The sequence below is a fragment of the Solea senegalensis genome, linkage group LG2 (genome assembly GCF_019176455.1).
Source record: "Solea senegalensis isolate Sse05_10M linkage group LG2, IFAPA_SoseM_1, whole genome shotgun sequence".
In the NCBI taxonomy this organism is placed as follows: domain Eukaryota; kingdom Metazoa; phylum Chordata; class Actinopteri; order Pleuronectiformes; family Soleidae; genus Solea; species Solea senegalensis.
The window spans coordinates 1189124-1206002 of NC_058022.1; the positions used below are offsets into that span (position 1 = coordinate 1189124).

The window sequence follows — 16879 nt, forward strand, 5'->3', positions numbered from 1 at the left end:
GCTCGTGCATATGTGACGGTTATGTGAAATGCTTCTCTCCCCTCTTTGTAAATATGAAGTTTTGTCTGTCTGTGACACCTAATGCACATGTGTCCAGACTTGTTTTTGTTATAGCAGCACCATCCATTTTGTATATCACTTTCCTTAGCGCACACTTTTCTCTTTCTACGGTCTGTGGCTCGCTCACTCAGTCGCCGCCGCTGCTCGTGAACTCTCAACTGCAGACGTGATCGCACCTGCTCGGTCACGTGACCCGTGATTTGCACAGGGGGTCGCGAGAGCGACAGTGATCAGTCAGTAAGACGGAATAATTAGTGAGAGCCATTAAAGATGAACACACGGGACAGTCCCAGCGCTGTCGCCTGCCACATGTGTGGCGAAGCCTTCACTCTACCCGGTACAACATTTACATCCCCTTTCTTACACTTTAACGCGCTGTTATTAAGCCAATTTAGGAGTTTACTTGACGTTCGCTTTGCTATCTTAGCTTAGCGCGCTAATTGCTATAGCTAACGAGCTGCTAACTAGCCGCTAACTTAGCCAAGTGTTTTTTTTAACTTGTTTTTTACGGGTTAAATACATACGTCAAAACATTTAATTATTATTATTGATATTATTAATATTATTAATACAATTATTAATAATAATAATAATAATAATGTGTGTTTTTGAGGTTTCATGATGTACTTGTAGTAAAAGTATTTTTCTGTTTCAAATCTCTCATTGAAATGATTAGTTGTTTCAATCATAAAATCATTTTATTTTATTTATTTTCCCCTTTTATATCAATAAAACAGCTGCTGCTCTCTATCATTAATAAACATGTATGGTCTGCTTCACCAACCTCCATTTTCTGTTTGCAATACATTGTTTAATAGTAGTATTTTCAAATAAAAATAAGAAATACCAGGTCTGAACATTTTTAACACATTTTTAAGCATTTGGATGAAAAAAGTTTCAGTGCACTTAGTCGCATACTTGATTGCATCACTCAAGTATTGCAAGAAAATATGAATTTGTAGAAACCAAAACAACTTTAATGAAAAATGGGTCAGATTAATTATTAGTTTACCATCAAGTTTACCATTTTATCTTTTTTACTTTTTATCTTTTGGTAATTTTGTCTTACTATTGTATTGTATTGTATTGTATTTTTATTTTATCTTATTTTTATTCTATATTTTTATTCTTATTTTTACTTTTATTCGATTCTCACCTTTCTTAACTGAGCTGTTGTGAATGTGTGTTTCCCCCCTGGGGGAGGAATAAAGTCATTCAATTCAATTCAATTCAAATAAAGGATCCAGAATAAAATAATCCACTTAGTTTGTAGAAAGTTAGTTCATAACGTCTGAAGGGCAAAATGTGGCTTAAAAAATGTACACTGTCATCCTTTTGTTAAGTGAAAATATACTGATTTTAATGTTTTTAAACATTAACAAACAGGTAAAGTCATCTCCTTTGAGTGGGAATCCATTAATCATTCACAGCAATAGCACAATTATTCATGCTGTGCATTTTGCAATTATTTGCAGTTACATTATTTGCATGTGTTCTGATTTTCAGAGGATGACACTGAAGGTAACCTCCCTCGAGTGCTTCTGTGCGGCCACATATACTGCACGTCTTGTCTGCAGTCCCTTCAATGTGACGACGTAATTCAGTGCCCAGACTGTGAGGTACAATGTCACGTGCTTATCCAGTGAAGAACCTTGAAGAATTGCCTTTTGTAGCACGGTATAAGATCCAGAGTTTCCTCTTTGCAGGTTGAGACCACGCTTCCTCGAGGTGGCGTGTTTTGTCTACAAGAGGACAGCAGAATCATTGGCCTCATCTACACGGCTAAAATTAACAAAATGAAAAGGTAAAAATGAGCGGTTTGTTGCTTTGCATGTTCAAATTTTGTAAAACACGAAGTACAGATTTTTTTTGGCATTTCTTGAAGCTCACAGCGTGGCCCACCAAAGACTCGTCGAAGGAGCAAGTTCTTATCGACTGATCTTAATGATAACTGTGGCACTGTGGAGCAGGTATGTTTAAGATATCACAAAAGTTGCTTGTAATGCCAGCTGCTAATGCATGTACTAAAATATGTACATTTCTAATGAGATCATGGTATACTGCACGTAGGGTGGCATTGAAATTCTTTCACAGCCACTTTATTAGGTACACAGGACACCTAGTAAAGTGGCAGGATAGGCACCAGCAGTTTAATAGGTGTCTCTAATAAACTGGTGGTTTAAAAACATGGCAATAATTTACAAAAGGAAAAACTTCCTCTTGTTTGTTGTAGGTGAGATGTTGCGCAAGTGAACAACATTCAAATTAAGTTTTGCCGTGCGAAGATCTCACACAAACCTTGATATATGATTTAAGGTTCTTTTTTTTTCCTTTTTAAAAACTGCCAATGATAAAGAAATTATTAAAATAGATTTAGTTTTTATTTGAACTGTGTTTTCCCTGAGGGTCAAAGTGAAACACAATAAAAGCCTTAAAACAAGCATATAAACAAGTCAGCAAACTTTCTCCTGATTTCAAACAATGCCCCAACTTCCAGGGATCTTATCTTACCTATAGGAATCCTACAGGAGTGTTTGGGGTTGAAATTAATGAGGAAACTGATTTTCATTAAAAGTAAATCCTTTTAAATTAAAAATGCAATTCATCCACTTTTCATTACATGCTAGAGGCGTTTTATGTTACACTGTGAACTGTAAACAAAAGTGTTTATGAAACCATTGGGATAAATTAGATTATAGCAGGCTACCACGGTGTAGATAATGAACAGGAAACACTACGGGGGATTGGGGCAATGACTGTCAAAGTAATTCACTTTCACTTGGTTGAAATGCTGTTGTTTTGACTTTTTTATTCAGCCAGCTGAAATCGAGAACATTCAGAAGGTGGTGGATGAGACTTTGGCTCAGGCTGATAAAAATCTCGCCCAGCTGGAACGCATCTACGAGGTGAAGACAACTAAAAGTCCAAAAAGCTTCACACAAATTCATACCATGGTGAAAGTATTCAAATATGTCTTTTCCTTCATATTTTTTCTGCAGACTCTGAGCATGGGTCTGGCAGAACAGGTGGAGAGAGAAAAAGCTCACCTGGGGATGGAGATCAAGCATGCGACAGACAAAGCTGTATATGCTGTTCAAAAGTGGTGTGGAAAAAAAACAAAACACATCATCGAGCTTCACTGGACAGATTTGGATGCTTTTATATTTCTCGTCAACAGGAGGAGCCTGCAGCTGAACCGTGTCACAGACGTTGAGGCCCACTTTCCCACCAGCCAATCAGAGGTCTGCCGTGTCAAGGGAAGGGTAAAGGCTCTGGAGAACGCCATACAGATGGCCAGAGAAGTGCGCCGTGTCCCCTTTCTGGAGCAGTACTGTGTCCTGGACAAGGTATGAAGATGTTCTACGGACAAACAATCGGATCCTTTGTAATGGCAACATATACCAAGGTTACTATTCTATGTTTTTGTCTGTTATGATGGAAACAGACATTGTGAGAGTGAAGCAAAAAGAAGAACAGACTGAAAGATTGCAGATGTTTGTTTGTGTAGACATTAAAAATGCTTGTAATCCTATGTTTTCAAAACAAACTCCCCCTTTTTCACGCACAACCATGCATTTTTACTCTAGGGAACACCGTTTACAAAATTGACATCATGTTCTACTGAAAAACAGCTGATACGTGTGACCATTAACTTGTCTGTATTCCCACTGACCTCCATTTTAATCGACTTCTTTATGCCTACAGGGCAGTTGCTAGGGCAGGGCTACTTGGCTACTTCCATCTTGACTTCCTGGGTTTCAGTTTTTTTTTTTTATCTAAAGTCGCAATTTGTGAGACAATTATGATTTATGACATGTCGATCAAAGAGAATTTGAGGTACTTTTATCACTTTTTATTGGGAGGTTGTGTGGTTTCCCCAGACTGAAACTTGTATATCTGCCGTACAGGGCTATCGCCATGTGTGGAGTCTGACTTTGACATAAGAAAATCCTGAGTCTTCTCTGTACCTTTGTGTGTCCATGTCCATGTGATAGGTTCTGGAGACATTGCAGGCTCCCGTGGATCACCAGTCCTTTGATATGAAATGCGTTACTCTGAGCTCTGGAATGAGGTTTGTCACTTCATGACTGATTTACTACTGCAATGTTTCAGTGTTTCTTCAATTCTGACAAAGTGTCAACGACTCGTAATAAACGATATCTGAGGTTTCTTCAGTTTTCCAACACTACAACTCCCAGAGTAGACACATTTTGTTTCCTGTGCCCCGCCATTGATTTGACTTTGACCTCCAATGAACATACAGTAAGTAACAGGTTTTAATGCACTTGATGTGTGTGTTTGTGTTACAGGTGTGTTTTCCAGTCAGAAACTCTAGAGCAGGGTTTAACGTTGACTCTGAAGATGGACGTCGGAAGCCCAAAGCTGTGAGTCCCAAAAATATCTTCACAGACAAGGAAAAAAAAAACCTGCGGCGGCTAAACTGAGAAACACAAACATTTGTTTATATTTACGGGGTTCCCACAGTCATGAAAAAAACAGGCCTGGATATGGTTTGGAAAAGTTCTAAATTAGGAATGGCACACTGTGATATTGAATATGTCGGATATAGCACTCCAAGCTGCATAAACTTCACTCACTTTTGTCATAGATTACACGTTACGTAATACACTGACATTATTTTCACTCAAGTTAGTTCAGGTTAGAGTTAACAAGCTCTAACCCAGTGGTCTCAAAGCAGTACTATGCAGTCATTTTACTGTAATTTAACAGCTTCTGAGTCATTTTGATGGTTATATGTCTCTTTTGCGGGAAGATTAGGCGCCTCAGAATCAAGAGGTCTCGCAAAGGAATGGGTTCAAATGTGAATGGGTCCTGTTATTCTGTTCCCTTTTTTAGTTTGTCCGAGTTTCCGCTGAAAGTCTCCCAGTCTGCCAACACGAGCAGAAAGTCACCGCTGCACATGGCCGAGGACAGAAAGGGACACTCTCTCTCACCCAGTGAAAGGAAGTTCCCCTCGCCACAAAGGAAGGAGCAGGAGAACACAGCAGCCAGCGGTCCGCCGTCTCGAGGCTCCTCTCCAACCCCGAGACCTCGGCGCTGGTCCAGCCATTCTCGCCACAGCTCGGGCTCAGATGTCGGAAGTCAAGATGTAATTGTTGAGGAGCTTTTGGAGGAAGGAACAAGACACGGTTCGTTTCTTTCGTCTCACTTACATGATGCACAGAATGGACACAAAAGCGAAGCCTTAATCTGTTTTTATTAATGTCTTCTTGGTGGTTTCTTGTAGCTCCTCCTCCCACTGGCCCTGAGCTGGCCAATGACAGGTGGAGATTCAACAGGAAGAAGAAGCATCAGCTGTGGGGTAAGAAGACAAACGGTAAGAAAAAGCAACTTTTACTTTACTTTACCTTTACGTACCCGTTCCCTTACATCCAAACAATGTCGACGTCAGCACGGAACACACTGGTGTGAAAACAGTATTTAGCTCTGTTTTTTATACATTTATGAGATATTTTCCTGATCTTTTTCCACAAAAAATTATCTCATTAATTCAGAAAAACAGAGCTGGGAATTTTACTTACCAGGAAAATTATGATTAATATTGAAAAACTAAATAATCTGGAAAAATTAGCCAATTTATTTTTCCTCTCATGTTTCTCCTACCTTAATGATGTTCCAGTGGCCCAGTGGGTGGTCGTGTCCCACATTGTGAATCCGAGTCACTTCTACGTTTGCTACGTGGCCGAAAAGAGGGAACGTGAGATACTGTCAAAGAAGATCAACCACTTCTGCCACAGAGAGAGTTGCCTTTTCACTCCCAATGATAAAGTCGAGACTGGTGTGTACACATATGTTTAACAAGAAAGCTTTGTTGGAAAAGCAAGCATGGATTCAGTTGAACTGAAATGCTAGAGGAAGTGCTGTGTTTGTGGCATGTGTGACAGATGTAGACACTGAAACTGTGAGGAAAAATAATAATTTTTACTGTACGTTTTTTGATTTTTGAGACGTGTGGCTTGCAGTTAAAATGAGCAAGATGTCCATTCCCGAAAAGCGATGCTTGTTTAAGCCAAAATGAAAGGAGAGAAATCGATACATCTGCTCCTGGTCTCTCTCTTCTGTCTCTACCTTACCTCCCTCTTGTCCTTTCTCTCCCCTCTATCGTTCCTTTCACCACAACCTGTCTAGGCAGATGGCAGCACATCTTTGAGTCTGGTTCTGTTAAACGTTCTAAGAGTTGTCTAGTATTTGCTTTTTTATAAATTGAAGTGAACAATTCCAGGCCTTAGTTTTCCACATAAATAATGCTAAGTAAATTAGGTAAAGTTGAAGTTAACTGACATAGTTCTTTGAATCTCTCTCTCCAGGATCCACGATCTTTGTGAAGTGGAAGGACGGACTCTGGTGGCGAGCCAGTGTGATTGAAGTCTTTCAGCGCGACTGCACAGAGACAGTGAAAGCCTGCAAAGTCACCCAGCTGGCCAGTATCCAGATCTTCTTCCTGGACTATGGCGTCATCAAAAGATTTACAATATTCAGGTACATACATGTACATACAGACGTGGATGGATGTATTACTGTTACTCCAGCTGCGGCAGGTGCTGAGGTTTGGTCCGTGCCAAACCGTGTAACTGAGGTCACATGATCAGTATGTGATTCCTCTGTCCAGACCTCACTTTCGCATTCATTCATCTGTTCTTTCTGTACAGCAAATCCTTTCTGTTCCAAGGCACAACTTCCCATGTGACTGCAGTCTTTCAATTCAGTTCAATCTCAACCTTTATTGTCCTTCATGTTCATGTTTCACTTGGGTTTATGTCTCATATGAACCCGTAGCGATTGCTCTAAGACAAAAAGTGAAGCTCAGCTTCCTCTGAAAGTCAAATATTTAGTACTGTGTTGTATTTACATTTCAATACTAAACGTGCACTAGAATGCAATTAGAGCTTGTCACTAGTTCAGTTCGTGGACCTGAAATGAGCTTTCCCCTGTTTCAAAGACAAGAAACCGCCACTGATATGAACCCAGGTGCACACAGGATAAGACTAATTGTACCTGACTATCAAAATTGATTAATTCCAGTACGTCCTCCACTATTGTGCATGTTGTCCAGTGAGGAGGCGGCTGATTCTGTACTGAAGGCCGTGAACAAGAACTTGAGGAAGGTTCATGAGTCAGTGAAAATGGACCTGAGACGCTTTGCTCCTCAGGCCATCAGATGTTCCCTCAAAGACCTGGTCCCATATGACCTGGTAAGAATCAACCAGTGCTCTGTAACCTTTCACTTATAAACCTGGATTTACACTCAACCAAGGAGGAAATGATTGTAACTTTACGTTTTTCAGACAAAGGGCTGGGGTAAAGAGGCAATATATGAGTTCCGCAGTGTGGTCGGCTCTGCAACTGTGGAGATGAGACCTCTGGGCCAGGACAGAGACTCTCTGTTGGTGGACCTGAAGAAAGCGCCCATGGACCAGTCCAGCGATGTGCCCATCTCTGTCAGAGAATACCTCATTTTTATTGAAGTGGCCAGGTACACAGATTGTTGTTTGTCTGGTTCAATCAGTCATAGCTGGTATGAAAGTCACGTCTGTTTTGCTCTCTCTCTCAAACCCGGTGTTAGGTTTTATTCTCCGGTGATACCGAGCAGGAACCCGCTGCTGTACTACCCACCCGTCTACCCCATTCCTCACATGGAGCTGGATGCCGTGGTGTCCCACATCAACAACCCTGCGGATTTCTACATCCAGCTGGTACCTTAAATTAGCACAAGAACTCTCTAATTCTTACACACTGGACCTTTAAACCCGGGGAGAAAACTTAACATTAAACACAACTTTCCTTTTTTGTCCCTTTCTGTTTGTTTCCCCCGATCCTTTCTCACAAAAAACCCCGACCAGGTGGAGAACATGGAGTCCTTGTTACTCTCCTGCAAGCTTCAGGATTGTTACAGTGCAGAGACTGAACAGGATGACCTCAACGTCTACTGCCCTGCTATTGGACAGGCCTGTGTCGCACGCTACGATGACCAACTGTGGTACAGAGCTCAGGTCACAGGTGAGGATACGTGTGTGTGTGTACGTCCCTGTTTGAGTAAGTTTTGTTATTGATTCATGCGTTTGAGTGTGTTTTTGTAGTTTATTTAAAACAAGAGACCTGATTTTTCTGCTTCTTACGTGTGAATATTTTAATTTATTAATATTGTATAATTTTGGTTTGTGGACAAAACGCAAAATGGCATTATTTTACGTTTTTCTGACATTTTATGGACTGAACAACACAGACTGACCAGGTATTGTGTTTGGGTTTAGGACATCCTGGTGGCAGAAAAGTTGAAGTGCGGTTTGTTGACTTTGGCAACGTCAAAATCCTGTCTGTCAGCGACTTGAAGAAGATCAAGGATGAGTTCTTTGCTCTTCCTTCCATGGTGAGAACACAGTGTTGACCGATTCACTGCAATTGATTTTGAAATTTTCCAGGATCAATCTTGTTTTGTCTGTTGGTCTTTTTTGCACCAAAGCACAAAGAGGTCCATTAAAAGTCTGCTTACATTACATTAAAATATTGACATTTTCCACATAATTCTCAGGACAAGCTCTCTGGCTTGTGCTGGGTTTACAGTAGTTAAGAGAAAGTGTCTCTTCTGTTCAGGCAATCCACTGCTGCTTGTCCGATGTGATTCCTCTGGATGGAGCAACCTGGAGCGACGCCTGCACAGACAGATTCATCAGCCTGGCTCATCAGAAACTTGTCACTATCGTGGCTAAAGGTACTATCTGTATGCAGCAACTGTGATATTTTTTTTCTTAATCCTAAAAATGTAAGAGAAATGACACTCTTGATACTCGTCCAGGTAAAGGGCCAAAGTCTCGCCCTCTGCCTTTACAACTCTACGTGAGAAGCCATGATGAGCAAACCAACATCAGTGAGCTGCTGGTCAAAGAGGAGCTGGCCAGCTTCAAAGACAGGTAAGATGTCTGTGTCTTCATCTGAGTGTCTACGATAGATCTCGGGACGTCACGTAACTAAATGGCACCAGTGGAAATTCCTTGAAAGGTTCTTTGTATTTGATGTGTGTGAACCCTGCTCCTCCTGCTCTTATGTCACCACAAATAGCGTCACTGTTCTTTTCACGTTGTTCCCTCTCTCTCTCTCCTCACTTCTCCTCTGTCTATCCCTCAGCTCTAAGTCCAAACCTGCCGCTTCCCTCTGTGACGACTCAGCCATATGGGACCCTCCCCTCGAGCTCGGCTCCACCGTGGAGGGCGACGATTCTCCGGGACCGAAAATCACAGAGGAGAAAGACGAGGAGGAGCTGCTGGACCTACAGCTGAAGCTGAAGCTCCCTGCTCAACTCAATGACCTGAAAGTGAGAGTCAGCCACGTCAACTCGCCGAGCAGCTTCTACGTGCAGCTCGCCCAGTACGACTCTCAGCTCAAAAGGTTCAGTGGTAAATTAAAGAAGCGAGTGAAAAGTGAAGCAGCAGCATTGGTCATCATGGTTCTGAAATGTTTTCTCTGTGTTTTACAGGATATGTGAGCTGGTAAAACAGGAGTGTGCACTCACGGAGCCACAGGAGGTGCTGTGGAAGGCAGAGATGTTCTGCGCCGCTCACATTAACGGCGTTTGGGAGCGAGGACGGATCTGCTCTGATGTCACATCCAACAACATCGCGGAGGTTTGAAGCACTTTCCTGTCTGACAGTCGTACTTGTTCTTTTTATGTTCTCGTTAAATGAGAACATTGCGGATCCCGTTGTCGTCACTTTAAGCCTGTTTTGGTTCAAAAATAGTCGGTATGTTTTTACGTGACGTCGGAAAAAGTATTCTTTAGTCTGACTGCAACTGAACTAATTTCTCTATTTTATCTATGTTGGACTTACACACCCAGAAAATATGTGTTCCACCCCCCAACTAATACCCTGAAATAGTGAAAATCTTGCATGTTTTTTACTGACGAGGAAACAGATGTTGTGCCTTATCAGCCAAAATAATTGGATGTTTTTAAGATATTGGATGGTAGGAAGACTCAGAATGGCACACAAACTGTAAAAGAGCATTTTGCTGCCTGTTTACATGGGAACTTTGTTGAAACTTCACAAACTCATCTCAAGCTAGCCATTGTTAGCACGATAGCAGACAATAAAGATGTGTTATTTGGTGGTTTGATGCACACAAACAAGCAATGCAATGTGATTTGTTTACTGTGAAACGAAAACAACCGAAGTGTTATTAACGGTAAAAGAAGCATCTTAGAATCCTACCTTTGGTTCATGAGGTTGTTCCTGGTTTCCTCGGGCGTTTTTGGCCTCGGAGGTTCTGAATACACCAACGCTGAACTTAAACCGTGCGTGAGTGACTCTTTCTCTTTTGCTCCCTCCTTGCTGGCTGTTACCAGGTGATACGCTGTGACCATGGCAACGTGGTGAAGATCGACATTAGGAACCTGCGGCCGCTGTCGCCCTCATTAGTCGGCTCTCTGGCGCTGGAGTGCACGCTGACTGACATCAGGTTACACACACACACACACACTCAGACATGATAATGAAATGTGTTTTCACAGTGTGTCAAACACATGTCATAGTTTCTAAACATTGTGTTTTAATGCAGTTGAAGACGCTGAAATGGCAGCTACTGTGTTTTAGTCTGAATTCTTTTACCTTTGCCAAGGAGTTTGTTTACGTCCACTGACTGAACCACATCATTTAAAAGAGTAAAGGACCGATTTGTCCGGGTGTTAAGGCCCGAGAAAGGAAATGGTTTGAGTTTGGTGGCGATCCAGACACTTTGTTTGGATTCAGGATTCATTTTAAAAAATAAAACATTTATTAACCTTGTGAGATACAGGGGTGTATTTACACTGTGGGAAACTGAGTATCCTTGAAAGACCCTTCACAGTGGTTTTATTGGTAAGAAGATTTCTGTTTCTCGTCACGACTTTCCCTCCCTCTCTCCCTCTTTCTCAGGCCTGCAGGAGGCAAATCCAGCTGGACTGCTACAGCCTGTGACGTATTCTCCTACTACCTGACTGGAGTCTCAGCTGTTGTCACCATCAAGGTCCGTCTCTCCTCTTCTTCATCGTCCTTTTCTCCCCATTTCTATCCATTTCCTTTTGATAAAGTGCCAAAAACTGTGTTGTCATTTCCCCCAAGTTACTGTTTCGGTCCCATTTTGCGCTTCTTTTGTTTGTTTCTGTTTTGTCTTTGTGTCTCTGTTCGGTTTTCCAGGAGTTGACGGACGAGCGTCCCGCACCCGTCATTCTGTTCTGCTCCAACAAGAAGGGACAGCTCGTCAGCATCTCTGACTTTCTGGCCAGTGAGGGCCTCGCACTCAGAGAAAGAAAATCAAGGTTTGTCTGCGTGTGTGTGAGTGAATGTGTGAGAACTAGGACTGCAACTAACGATTATTAAAGAACGATTATCCTTTGATTCATAATCAAAGGATCTGTCCTCTTTGCTTTAAAAAAACGCACGGCACTGTTAATTACCAGCATAGACGACAGTTGTAATAAATGTTTTTTGAAATATCTGTCGCACTTTCAGAGATGCTGTCGTTCAGAAACCCAATGAAACGGAGGCGCCGTCTTCACAGCACAACACACAAGATCAGTGCTCTGATGGTGAAAACCAAACTAGTCCTCAGAGCCCAGGACCTGCCGTCGTTCCTTTCACCTCCCGGTCATCGGTCCCCTCGATTTCCTGCCCTCCCAAACCAGCTCCGCGCAGAGTAGTGACTGCTGAGATGGTGATCACACACACACACACACACACTCACAGTTAAAACCATGTTCAGTTTCACTAGTAAAACAAAAAGAAAAGCTAAATTAAATTAAGTACAATTGATGCTAAAACCTCAGTATGTATCAGTAGCACAGATGTGAGATCAGATCAGAGCTGGGTTAACAGCAGCTTTAGAATCGATTTTGAATTAAAATCAAAAACAGAATTCAATCAGGTCCTTGTGAAATTGTATTAAATCACTTCAGGAAATCAGCAGTGATGACCAGCTCTGTCATAGGATGTGTGAAATGATACGGTTCTACATGAAACCTAAAGTTTAGTGTGTGTGTGTGTCTGTTGTTTTTGTGTGTGTGTGTGTGTGTGTGTGTGTGTGTGTGTGAACAGGTGAAGACCAGGTCTTACGACCCTCCAGAGCTGCCGTGCCTCGGCCACATCCAGATAAACGTCTCTGCAGTAGGAGACGACGGCCTCATTTACACCAGGACACAGAACGCAGGTGCTTGCGAGAGTAAAATGTTTCCACAATCTGACATATGCTGGATTATATTTTATATATTAAGTTTATGTGTGTGTGTTTTGTCAGAGTGTCAGCTGGAGCAGCTCAGGGAGAGGATTCAGCAGAGCATGAAGACGCTGCCCAACCAGAAGCCTTACACCTGGAAGTCGGTTCAGGGCTGCGCCGTCATCGGACCGGACATGCTGTGGTACCGAGGGCAGCTGCTGGAGGTGCTGGGAGGACACGTGAAGGTCTGGAAAAAGCACACACACACACAAAATCTTTATTTTATCCTGATGTAGGTGAAAGTTTTTGCACTTTAATCACTTTTAAAATAGGTGGTTTCAGGGTTTAGTTACGCTTTAAAGTACAGAAATATACAACTTTTGGGTCAAACTCTTAAAAGCAAAGAAAAAGCCGCTTATAACTGTTCTTTCACATCTTTTTTGTTATCACCAGGTTCAGTATGTGGACTTTGGCCTGGTGGAGAACATCCCAGTGGTCCACGTTTACCCCATACTGCTGTGTGACGACGTCCCTCAGCTCTGTATGCCCTGTCAGCTGCACGGCATCAACCCTGTAAGAGTCTGTGTGTCACAGTATCCATAAAATGTTGAGAAAATATCTCAAAACTGGAAATAATGATGTTTCTCAAGCGTCTTCTTTTTGTCCACAAACCAAAATGGTTCAGTTTTAATGATTTCTTTGTTTCATGGAGCAAAGAAACCAGAAAATATCCACATTTAAGAAGTTGAAAAATCAGAGAACGTGGTAAAAAAACACTAAAATGAATAGTTGATTATTAATATAGTTATGACAGTTAATATAGTAATCGATTAATAATTGATCAGTTGTTGCAGTTAAGCATTACCTACACAGAAAACCATGAAACCCACAGCAGATGTTCTCCCTTGTCTCGGTGTCCTCAGGTTGGCGGGTCGTGGCAGAGAGAAGCCGTGGCCTTGATGAAGGAGATGTTAGTGAACCGCTGTGTCAACATGATTGTCGTGGTAAATCTTCATCAACACATTATATTTGCGTCTTCTTAAACACCGACTTTGTCAGGACCAAAAACCTGGTTGTAATGAGGCAGAACCTAGTTTCTAAAGAACTGGTTAGAGCTAAGAGTTCTGGTAAGGCATTAACTTAATGTGTGTGTGTGTTTTAGGAGTTGCCGTCTGACCCCAGACGTCCCCTCACTGTTGAACTCTTTCTGGACGGACTGAGCCTCAATAAGGTCCTGTGTCACCATGAACACGCCTCCATGGACCGAACTGTGTCAGCACAGAAGGTTGTAGGTTTGTTTTTGGTGTAATGTATATCCTGATATGTGTGAGGAGACGCCATCATTTACACATTTGTCTGTAGGGAGACTCTCTGCTGCCTTCCACCCTTTTCCTGGATGATTGGGACATCGACACTGAGGTATCATAATCATTACAACTGGACTGTTTCCTTCTGTTTTGTCATGGCAGATAATGTGACCAAAGCTTCATTCCACCTCCTGAAATGTTTAAGCCATTCTCAACCCAGAGGTCTCAAACCTGCAGGCTTTTATTTTGAAATTCTGTGAAACGTTATGATTGCAGTATCATGATGGATTGTTGAGATACAGTTTTAGCTCATATCACCCGCCTTGACTGCTCTTTTACCCAAAAAGGTTTTGGGACTTTTTGTTTCACATGACCGGCCCCTTCCTGACCAGTCACCTCAGTTTGAGACCCCTCCCCCCAGACCCCTTTAAAACCTCAAATCTTATCAAATCAACTATTTTCGTACGTTTTCATACATAACGATCCATACATTTTAAACTGAAAATAAAAGTACTTTCAAGGCCCACTAGGAGGAGTTTAGCCCACTCTTTCAACTGATTTGGATCCTTGAAAGGTGCAGTACAAGTCAATATAGTAATTGTTATCTTTATAATGTCCAGGGTGTGAAGAATGCAGAGGAGCCAGTGTTGGGACCTTTCATCAGGTCAAAGCTGCCAGAGAAGGAGCAGCATTTTCCGGTCCGGGTCAAACATCTGTGGACTCCCAATGAGGTAACCTGTTTCCACGGAGATGAAGAGTTAAAAACTCTTACTGTACATGTACCAGGTCAGCACTGATGTGACAGTCGTGGGTGAACTTAATCTTTCAATTTAACATAGGGGGAATTAAAAAAAAACCCCATCAAGGATAGATGTATCTTGTTTTAAACTATAAACATACAATTCCTCTTAATTCCACCAGGATTATGAGATTCCTGGAATTATCCTAGCGCAAATGAAACAAATTCTCTCTGTATCGCAGCTCTTCCTGTGGCCTTTAGAGGAAACGGTAGAAGTGAAGGTGGACGGAGAGACGCTGAACGACGCACTGACCCGCATCAACGACGACCTCGGCACTTTGTCACGACTCGGCGAGTTCCCTCAAGGTAACGGGACGCTCGCCGCTGTCGCTTCCAGGCGGAATGGAAACTATTTAAACGTGTTTTAATTAATATAAATGAATCTCATAAGATTATTGAGTTTTGTAAAGTTGGTAAACAAACAATAATACATCCTAAAATACAGGAAACTTTGAGTTTGAAGTCGGAGTTTGTGTGTAAAGACGTCTCTCAGCAGAGTCCAAAACTGACCCGAGTTTGTGCCACCGTGGTTCACAGGTGGTCCGTGTTTGGCCGAGTACAGCGACGGCAAATTCTACCGAGCTAAAATAATGGAAATCACCAGTGTGGATCCCGTCATGGTCCTGGTCCAGCATGTGGACTTTGGTTCCTACGACACACTGCCCACCAGCAGGTTTGACCTTCAGGAAACACATTTGTCTACATTACCAGGCGTCTGTGGTTCCAAACGTCCTCTGTGCAAACCTAATATCTTAAAAATAAAGGGTTTTTTTTGTCACTTCCTGTCAGGCTGCGTCAGATGCTGCCCGAGCTGCTCAGGTTCCCAATGCAGGTGCTGAAGGTCAAAGTGGCCGACCTCAAAGCTCCAAGCGCCAGAGTGCAAGGAGAGGTCCTGCCATACAGCCCCAAGTGGAGCGTGAAGGCCGTGCTGGACATGATCGACCTGCTGGACAACAACGTCACCACAGCCTGCGTCGTGGTGAGAAACACTTAATTCCACCTGCTGGTTTTATTTAGGTTGTTAAACAGCCTTTTATGCCTGAAAAAAACAAGTTTCTATCACTTTTGAAAAAGCTCACTCTACCCCACACCGAACCACATAGAGAAAATCAGCGATTTTAACATCACAGCACAGGAGTTGTTGATCCACTGCTGCTCCGTCACTGACTTCAAACGTGTTGTTCTGTCACTTCAGTGTTTGAAATCCTTCGTTCACATTTACCTCAGTGACAGAAACTGACCACACGAGGCAGCAGTCGACCAGCAGCTTCCGTGTCCCAGAGATATAAAAACACTGATTTTCTCTATGGGATTTGGTGCAGGAATGACAAACTTCAGTTTCCAGTGAGAAAAGGCTGCCATACTGTGAGAAAAAGCAACAATATACATATTCTGAAGATGTTATAGACTTAATCAGGTGTATAATTTATTAGGTGAGCCTTTCGTCAAGTGGCTAAAATAGTTTTCTTTTTATCCATTTTTTATTTTCTGTTAGTGAAGCTAGTTCTTTGGTGACGTCTTTGCTCCAGACTTACAACCGCATGTCCAAAAACCTCTAACTATTCCTTTCAAGTGATTAAAACTCAACATTAGGGCCACAAATAATAATTATCTTTGATTATTTGTGTACTTTCTTTTAGAACTTACTTTGAGAAATTTCTCAATTTTAGTGATTTCTTTGTTACATGGAGCAAAGAAACCAGAAAATATTCACATTTAAGAAGCTGTAAAGCCAGAAAACTTGTATTAATTATTGGAGAAACACAAAATGGACACTTGACACGATTTATCATTCAACATTTCTGTTTGTTTATATGTGTGTGTTTTTGTGCATTGTCGTCGTCGTCGTGTTTCAGGCTCATGAACCAGAGCTGACCGTGCGTCTGTACAACAAGCACAAAGAGTTGGTTTATCAGCCGCTGGTGAAGAGTGGACTCGCCGAGCTCGAGTGAACTCTACAACCCTTCCATTCACACGTTCATGTTCATATTCATTCATTACCATTATAGTTATATATAAATATATATATATAAAAGTATATCATTTTTGTTTTTACATTTGTTTATATCCCAATTTTTTACTGTATACGTTGGAAAAGATGATCCTGGGGAGTGACAAAAATAACACAGGTAAGAAAATGACAGTAATTATTAAATATAAAGAGATAAAGACTGATTTTTGCTCCCTGTGTGAAAGTAGTTTGTTTGCTTTCATATAATCTTGAAAAAGTTCACATTTCCAAGCTTAAATTGAGAGAATTGTCAATATATTTGGTGAATAATGAAGTAATCAGTTAAGTGATTGACTTTAGAAATATTGAAAGCAGTGGGAGCCCTTTGTACGGCAGCCATTTTGACGTTGCCGTCGTAAATTCCCACTTGTATAAAGGTTTAGTCATGATGGCCACGTTCCATTTAGCTTCAGAGTGCATGCTGGTTCACTACAACACGGTCTTGACTCCCATCAACTGAACAGTTGGAGTCGGTGTAGATGCTAAAACGGGACAAAA

The 16879-nt window shown here is 41.8% G+C and overlaps 1 protein-coding gene across 1 annotated transcript; it reads left to right on the plus strand.

The window, feature by feature from the left end:
* Nucleotides 1–310: 310 nt before the first annotated feature.
* Nucleotides 311–16367, plus strand: rnf17 (ring finger protein 17). Its single transcript, XM_044053009.1, has 37 exons — nt 311–397; nt 1567–1679; nt 1767–1864; nt 1946–2030; nt 2877–2966; nt 3060–3163; nt 3239–3407; nt 4056–4132; nt 4371–4445; nt 4918–5210; nt 5309–5398; nt 5702–5860; nt 6390–6561; nt 7136–7274; nt 7368–7555; nt 7646–7775; nt 7923–8079; nt 8334–8449; nt 8674–8791; nt 8876–8990; nt 9205–9465; nt 9554–9701; nt 10421–10533; nt 10989–11079; nt 11250–11371; nt 11565–11766; nt 12147–12258; nt 12346–12509; nt 12718–12837; nt 13188–13268; nt 13427–13549; nt 13627–13683; nt 14192–14302; nt 14553–14676; nt 14908–15043; nt 15160–15349; nt 16227–16367. Exons 1-37 carry the CDS (start codon nt 331–333, stop codon nt 16320–16322), a joined length of 4806 nt encoding a protein of 1601 aa, XP_043908944.1. The 5' UTR covers nt 311–330; the 3' UTR covers nt 16323–16367.
* Nucleotides 16368–16879: the final 512 nt, after the last annotated feature.

What these genes read in the sequence shown, in the direction of transcription:
- rnf17 (XM_044053009.1), top strand. Translation starts at nt 331, where the DNA reads ATGAACACACGGGACAGTCCCAGCGCTGTCGCCTGCCACATGTGTGGC. An exon ending in CGGATTTCTACATCCAGCTG is followed by an intron (nt 7,776 to 7,922) that starts GTACCTTAAATT and finishes AACCCCGACCAG; the next exon opens with GTGGAGAACATGGAGTCCTT. An exon ending in CAGCTGTTGTCACCATCAAG is followed by an intron (nt 11,080 to 11,249) that starts GTCCGTCTCTCC and finishes TCGGTTTTCCAG; the next exon opens with GAGTTGACGGACGAGCGTCC.